Genomic DNA, 7,644 nt, shown 5'->3' with positions numbered 1-7,644 from the left:
AATTTTTTTTTTATAACTTTTAAATTTGATTAATCACTTACCATTATTTAATTAATATAAAAATGGATACTTATTAAACCTAAACTCTCACGTATTAATAACAAAAATTCTAAAAATTATAAATAAATAAATAAATAAAAACTAACTTTTTTATTACCGTATAAAACATTTAGAGTTTCTATAAATTTTTTTTTTTTTTTTAAAATGTTTTTGATTTTTATTAAAAAAAAAAAAAAAAATACTAAAGGCGTAAAGTAAAAAAAAAAAAAAAAAAAAAAAAAAAAAACAAATAAAAAATTATTCGATTATAAAAATAATCGAAATTTAATTAATACAATATGCGTACACACATAAAAATTTTACCTTTAGCCGATAATTTAACTTTTTTTTTCTTATAAATAAATAAAATGTTTACTACTATCAAGTTTTTATGTAATAGTGTTTACTCAAGGCAAACATTTAAAACATGCAAATAATTGCTGAACATAAATTACTTAAAAACAAAAAAAAAAAAAAATGATTAATAAAATTTTATAATTATTTTCTATTAATTTTTTTTAATGAACCCTAGGAAATCACAACTTTCATATAAATTCATATAAATTATTGTAATGTAATTGATAACTATATAAAATAAGCCTAAAAATCAATTAATATAAATTTAAATTAATTTTTATTTTTATAGGTATCGACAATGGAGAGTGAATGGCTCTAAAAAATTAAAAAATTTTTAGGTATCTTTTGACTATTTATCAGGTTTATTAGCTTCTAAAATAAACTGACAATTTAATATTTTATTAAAGAATCAATAAATACATATATAAATCACACGTGTGATAAAATTGGAAAATTCAAAATTCGCAACATGCAAAATAGAAAAAGAAATTTTTTTTTTCGAATTCAAAATAAATTCAAAATGAAAAAAAAAAGTTTAGTTAAATTAAAAAACACTTTGGAAAAGTATCGTTAATAAGCTAAAAAGCATTAAATAAGCTAACCCCACCTCTGATTCATACCAATTCTAGAAAAATATAAACTGACAATTTTCTTTTACTAACAAAAGTTCACGCACACGCACACACGCACACGCACACGTGTTTTTTTTGTAATCATTTGACAATTAATCGAAATTCGAAATAACTTTGTCCGTATATGCATATATATTAAAACTAAAATTGGTACGTATCAGGAGTAGAGAGAGATAGAGAGAGAAAGAGAGAGAGAGAGAGAGAGAGAGAGAGTGAGAGAGAGAGAGAGAGAGAGCAATTTATTACAATACTACGAATTAAAATAAGTATGTAATGCATTTGAACGTTTTATGAATGAATGAATGAATGAATGAATATTTATAAGTATATATATATATATATTATTACAGACTCATATATATATTGCGGTTGATTGATAGATGGAGGAAACTTACTTTACTCCAAGTTTGGTGGCGACTCTTTTCCACGGAGAATAACAAAACGTCGTCTTCCTGAGATGGCACAGGAGAGGAACATTTTTTTTTGTTAGCAGGTTTTGCGGTTTCACATTTTCTTTTTTTTTTTTTTTTTTTTTTTTTTACATATTTACATTAAATTTACTTGTTATTGTTATTTTTTTTTTTTTTACAGGTCAAATTTGGAATTAAAAATTGATTTGAAAAATTTCTTTTCAAATCACCGTTAAATGCCTGCTTTTAATAAATGGCAAAAATTTTGGAAGGTAATATAGGCAAATTTTTTGCGAACATACTTTCTAAATCGGCCTTAAAATTTTAAGTGTATAATATATGCTCACTAAGGGCAAGCTTTAAATAATAAGCGGAAATAAAATAACTATGATTTTTCAAAAATTGATAAAAAAAAAAAAACTTAATTTAAAAAAAAGAAAAAAAAAAGAAAAAAAAAATCGCTAAAATAAAAACATGCTGCACAAGAATTTGAAAAAAAAAAAACAAATCAGAAGTTTTCAAAAAAAAAAAAAAAAAAAAAAGCAGTTGAAAAAATTTAAAAAAAAAAAAAAAGCAATAACTTTTAAATTCATTATCATTATTATTATTATTAATTATGATCATTTAAAATAAAAAATTATTTTTAAAAGGCTTAAAAATAATTTTTTTTTAAATACTCACTACTTTATTTTAAATTTGAAAACCCCTGATTCTAACCATCATCATCATCATCATCATCATCATCATCATTCATTATTATTATTATAATAATTAATGCAGAAAAAAAAAAAAAAAATAAGCGAATATTCTTGTGCACATTTTCTAGCAAATTTTGCCAAAACACTAATAATAATAATAATAATATTTAATAACGCAAACATTTTGCTCTCGAACAAATTTTGCTTATTATATACGAAAATGATAAGCAAGCATGATTATATTAAAACGTGCTGCAATTTAATTTAAATTAAAAAAAAAAATTATTTGAATTTCCCCTCCCTCCCCCTCCCCCGTAGACTCGATTAACTCGATGGGCTCTTTTTAAAATTAATAAATAAATAAATAGGCATGCCGGTATGTAAAATATCCGGACGGTATTATTCATTTTTTTTTAAATTTAAAAATAAAAAAAATGTGAAATTTTTTTTAAAAAGGTTTTCATTTAACTCACCTATTACTGCTATTTGATTGCTGAGAAGTGGATCCCCGTTTTGAAAGGGATTGCGGTCCCTTAGAACCACCTTTACTCGTTTTAGGTTTGACACATTCTAAAAGTTGATCTTTGCAAGAATTCGCATGAACTCTTTTGGTGCAATCTGAAAAAAAGAAAGTTTTTTGGTTATATTTAAAATCGATAATGATGAAAATATACAACTTTGTGTTAATTTTACTTACTATCACAATAAAGTGCTGGCTTATTGGTAAGCGGTTTTGAGCAAGAGTCGCAGTTGTAAGAAAATCCATATGAAACTGAAACCCATTGATGAACAACCTTCTTTACCTTATCCTACCAAAAAAAAAAAAAAACCCCCATGTTATAATTAAGTTTTGACATTAAGCTTTATTTTACGAACCGAAAAAAAATGTACGAGTTAATCGCAGAAAGTACAAAATCTTAATGATACACTCTCGGCAAACTCGCAAAATATTTTTTTTTTTTTTTTTTATTTTCGGCCAAAAACTTTTTAGTTCTTCGCAAAAATATTTTTTTTTTATTCGAAAGAACAATACGGTACATTTTGGCCACAATTTCTACCTTCATATTTATTAAAAACCGCAATTTAAATTTGATTCTCGATCAAAAATCTCACCTTTTTCTTTCGAAAAAACAAACTTCCTCTTTTCCTTCTTTTTTCCGAATGTGCCGTGTAAGATCTGAAATCATTAAAAAGGTTACTTATTAACAATAAAAAAAATTTTTAATGAATTTGGAAAGTCTGTTGTAATTCATATATATATTATCATTTAAATTTTCCCAAATTAAAAATTAAGTGGCATTTAATTATTTGATTTCGTAAACCGCAGAATTTTTTTTTTTTTTTGTAAAAATATTCACTAAATTTTATTTAGTACATTTCATTCGGATATTCATTTTCTACATTAAAAAATTTGTGATTTAAAAAAGCGTGATACAAAAAAAAAAAAAACTGAGATCGGTGATTGATTGGTAATTAGCAAACAATTAATAAAAAAATGCTGCCGTTTCGTTCAAATACGGCCTCCTCCTATTCATCAATTAATTCACATGCCTACTCACTCTTCGAATAATTGATGAAGGTGTATTTGACTACTCGGTGGCATATCGACAACAAAAGGATGCTGAGAAGGATCCAACAATGATGACATAACTTCTTCTTCAGTTTCACTTTCTGTACCACTTGGACGAAGTTGGCCCCTGTTGTGTCCCGTGTTCATAATTCATAATTTCAAAAGCAAATAAAAAAGTAAATCCCAAAAAAAAAAAAAAAAAAAAAAAAAAACACACAAAAAAGCACAAGCAAAGCAATACAAAGGTTAAAACAAAAAATTTCAATAAAATTATTTTTAAAAAAAATAAAAATAAAAAAAAAACAAAGTAAAAAAAATTTGTTTAATTTCGTACGGTTTTTTTTTTCAATAATAATTCATTTATTATAAAATCTCCGCTTTACAGAGATTTAATTTTATTTAATAAAATAAATAAATAAATAAATAAAATAAATTGAAATCGAAAGCAATAAGTAGTAAAATAAATAAGCAAAAACTACATAAGCTTTCAACAACCCATTTTTTTTTTTTTTTAAAATAAAAAATAACGTTTAATGTATATAAAAAAAAAATAATAATAATAATAATAAATATACATGCAAGCCAAACCGTTTAACAAAATATTTATAAAAAAAAAAAAATTAATTAATTAATTATTACTTTAAATTTGGTGTTTTTTTATTTTTTAAAATGGGCCAGTGACGTGTAAATAAATAATATAAATAAATCTGCAAAATACTAATAGTGAAAATATATGGAAACTTACACGGGTAGTGTAACGGTACTTTCTTCTGAAACGACTTCAGGAACTATATCTCGAACTGCTATAATTGAAGGCGTTGAAATTGATTTTTGTAGCGGAAGTCGTGCTGACAACAATCTCATATTTTCAGCCTCTCTTTTAGCAATCACAACATTAAAATCGTTCTAAAATGAAGAGAAAAAAAATGAATGAAATATACTTTGGGTTTTTTTTTAATAATAATGGACGATTAATTTACGGATACCTGTAAATCAGCTTCGTTCAAAGAATGAGTAGATGCTCCACCATTGTTTCTATTCGTTCTTCTCGTATTGATTGTGACTGATTTTCCCGCTGCCACCAACAAACTCGTACTTCCACCATCTTGATGATCGGAAAAAGGATCGTCTTGCTCTGAATCAAGGCTACTCAGACTCATACTTCTTTGCCGACATGGCTTTATTCCTCTACCGCTACTTAAGTCTTCTAATGCAGTCCAACTTCTTCTGCGATTAAAATCAGCATCTAAAATATTTTTAGATGCCAACCACAACTTTGAAGAACCTGAAACGATACATTCTTTTTTCAAAAACTCACGTCCTTATTGAATCAGAAAAAAAAAAAAAAAAAAAAAAACATCGTCAATATAATTCCGAAGCAAAAAAAAACCCCTCATTGGATATTACGGTACCTTTTCCCGTTCCATGGGTAGGAGTTGAATTTGAATTTGTAAATAATTCAGGATCAGATCCAGCATCGTTTAATGACGGGCAAGAACAACTTAAACGATTTGATTGATTTAACCTGAGGGTTAAACCACTGTTATTGCTGTTGTATCCAGATACATGACGCATTTGCTGAATGGTATCGTGAATCTTGTGAAGATGTTGAAGATTTTCATCTGCAAAAAAAAGAATTAAAAATTACTTTATATCGATTTTTATAAAAAAAAGTAAACTTCTTTTTCGATAAATTATTGTACCTAAAATTAAATAGTGTTTACTTCCAGGTGAATGAGGCGTAACCGAAATGATTGGAACCAAAGGACCAGGACCCCCTATACCACTTGTTATTGGGGGTCCTGTCCTGTCACTTTCTGACAAATAATCGGTAATTATGTCTTCGTCACTGTCCGCATCTAAACATAATAAAAAAAAAAAAACAAAATTTTAATAAAATTAAAATATATAATAAAAAAAAAAATACCATAAAAAGAAAATTTTTTTTTTTTCCATTTAAATAAATTACAATCGAGAGAATTTTTTTGACATCTTTGAAATAATATTAAAATATTATATTATTATTATTTATTTACTATATATTAAAATCAATAATACTGTAATAAATAATATAAAAACAATATATACAAATGACAGGGATTTAATCTAGGAAACATGTTTATCACGATTCAAAGTCACCGTCAATCGTCCGTAGTATTTTGAATTGTTTTTCCGTTTTCCTGTTTTTTCAACAAAAAGAAAAAGAAAATTTTGAATATTTCGTCTATTTTCGAGAAAAAACACATAAAGAATTTTTGATTTTGTATATAATGCTTTTAAGTAAAAATAAAAACTTATAATTTTTGTTATGTGATTAAAAAACTCTAGGGAAATTAAAATTTGTATTAAATTTCCAAGGTTGTGAAGTTATCGTATATAAATTTAAATAAATTAAAGTAAGAAAATTTTTACAAGGGGGGGAAAAAAAAAAGTTAAAAAAAAAAAATTACCTCATTCAAAAAAAAAAATTGGGCAAAAAAATTTAATAATGTAATAATATGCAAGCCTAACGAGATCTCATACTTATTTTTATTAACTTTTATATTATATTCATTATTATAAATGAAAATTTGAATGAGAATTGGGGAGAATTAAGTAAATATTGAATTGATTGTAAAAAGAAAAAAAAACCCGACATTGACCCTAAAACTATTAAAATGAACCCTTAACAAAAAAATTTTATATCAAAATCAAATTAATTAGTTTTCAATAAATCAAGTTTTTACAATAATTTAAAAAAAATAATATATGAAAAAATTAAAAAACGAACATATGTTATACCTTGTTATACCTTATTACTATACCACTTGTCATATCCAAAAAAAAAAAATTTATTCAATTGAAAATAATAATCTAAACAGATTTTTTAAATTTTAATTGAAACCTTATATATTTGTTTTTTTTTTTATAAAGACAATTAAGCTAAAACCCGACGAATTACTAATAATAAAAAGTTTTTTAAACCTTCTTGAAAATTATAAACAAATTATAATTTATTTTTTAAAAAAAAAAAAGTTTTTTAAACGCGACAAAAAAAAAAAATTTTTGTTCTTACTTTTATAAAGTACGAAATTTCTTTTGCTTTAAATATAGTCTCGATTATAATAATTAAAAATTTGAACGTCGAACAATAATCAAAAAAAATTAAATCTAAAACAATTTAATTAAAATTAATTTTTGATAAATTTTTTTTTTAAATTTTTTTGGAAAGGAACAAATTAAAAAAAAAAGAAAAAGAAAAAGTTTTACCTTAATAATAATAGGAATGACAAAAATTTTTTTTGGAAAGTTAACACGGATATGTTACCCGGGAACCACTGGGAGAACCCAGGCCGAGGAGAATAAAATGTTGGATCGATGGATAAGAGCAGCCGCGTTTGCATCTCCCGGCAACAACATACAGCATCCTTTAGGAAGGACTGGTTTAGGTAGACAAAAAAAAAAAAAATTTGTTTATAAAACTTTTTTTTTTTTTTTTTCGGATATCGAAAGGTAAAAAAAAGGTTCAAAGAAAACATGAAATTAATAGATCCTATCCTATAGGGAAGATCCAGGAAAAATATTTTAATTAAAAAGTTGGAATTAATAATATTTAATTTCATAGCAATTTATTAAATCGCTTTAACGAATAAAATAACCGTGTAAATGGTTATTAATATTAAAATTAATAAGGTGTAAAAAAAATTTTTAGAAATTGATTCCCCAAAAAAAAAAAAAAAAAAAAAAACGAATTTTAACGACCAAACCGTAGAATTCTGAGATTAATTGAAAATTTTTTAGATATAAATTCATAATTAAAAATGTAAAACTTTTAATTACGTTTTTTGACCAAAAAAAAAACAAAAAATTTTTTTTTACTGATTTTAAAATTATTTGACGAAATATATTATATTTGAAGTGATGTAAATATATACATTTTATTTTAATGTTTATATTTA

General features: G+C 24.3%; 1 protein-coding gene across 1 annotated transcript in view; it reads right to left on the bottom strand.

Moving 5' to 3' along the window:
- The window catches only part of Phum_PHUM042890 (Rho/RAC guanine nucleotide exchange factor, putative), a gene marked incomplete at both ends in the record, with an annotated part of 11,673 nt that extends 4,568 nt beyond the window's left edge, over window positions 1-7,105 (bottom strand). The window contains 11 exons of the mRNA XM_002423160.1: window positions 1,424-1,480; window positions 2,610-2,754; window positions 2,834-2,945; window positions 3,250-3,313; window positions 3,696-3,833; window positions 4,452-4,612; window positions 4,693-4,991; window positions 5,119-5,328; window positions 5,431-5,565; window positions 5,846-5,886; window positions 7,014-7,105. Of these exons, the coding sequence (XP_002423205.1) occupies window positions 1,424-1,480; window positions 2,610-2,754; window positions 2,834-2,945; window positions 3,250-3,313; window positions 3,696-3,833; window positions 4,452-4,612; window positions 4,693-4,991; window positions 5,119-5,328; window positions 5,431-5,565; window positions 5,846-5,886; window positions 7,014-7,105 (1,454 nt within the window). The remainder of the gene's footprint in view (window positions 1-1,423; window positions 1,481-2,609; window positions 2,755-2,833; window positions 2,946-3,249; window positions 3,314-3,695; window positions 3,834-4,451; window positions 4,613-4,692; window positions 4,992-5,118; window positions 5,329-5,430; window positions 5,566-5,845; window positions 5,887-7,013) is intronic.
- Window positions 7,106-7,644: the final 539 nt, after the last annotated feature.

This window comes from Pediculus humanus, genomic scaffold (assembly GCF_000006295.1).
Source record: "Pediculus humanus corporis 1103172107393 genomic scaffold, whole genome shotgun sequence".
Classification (NCBI taxonomy): Eukaryota; Metazoa; Arthropoda; class Insecta; order Psocodea; family Pediculidae; genus Pediculus; species Pediculus humanus.
The sequence above is the reverse complement of the archived record's forward strand: the minus strand, read 5'-3'. Positions and strand labels throughout refer to the sequence as shown.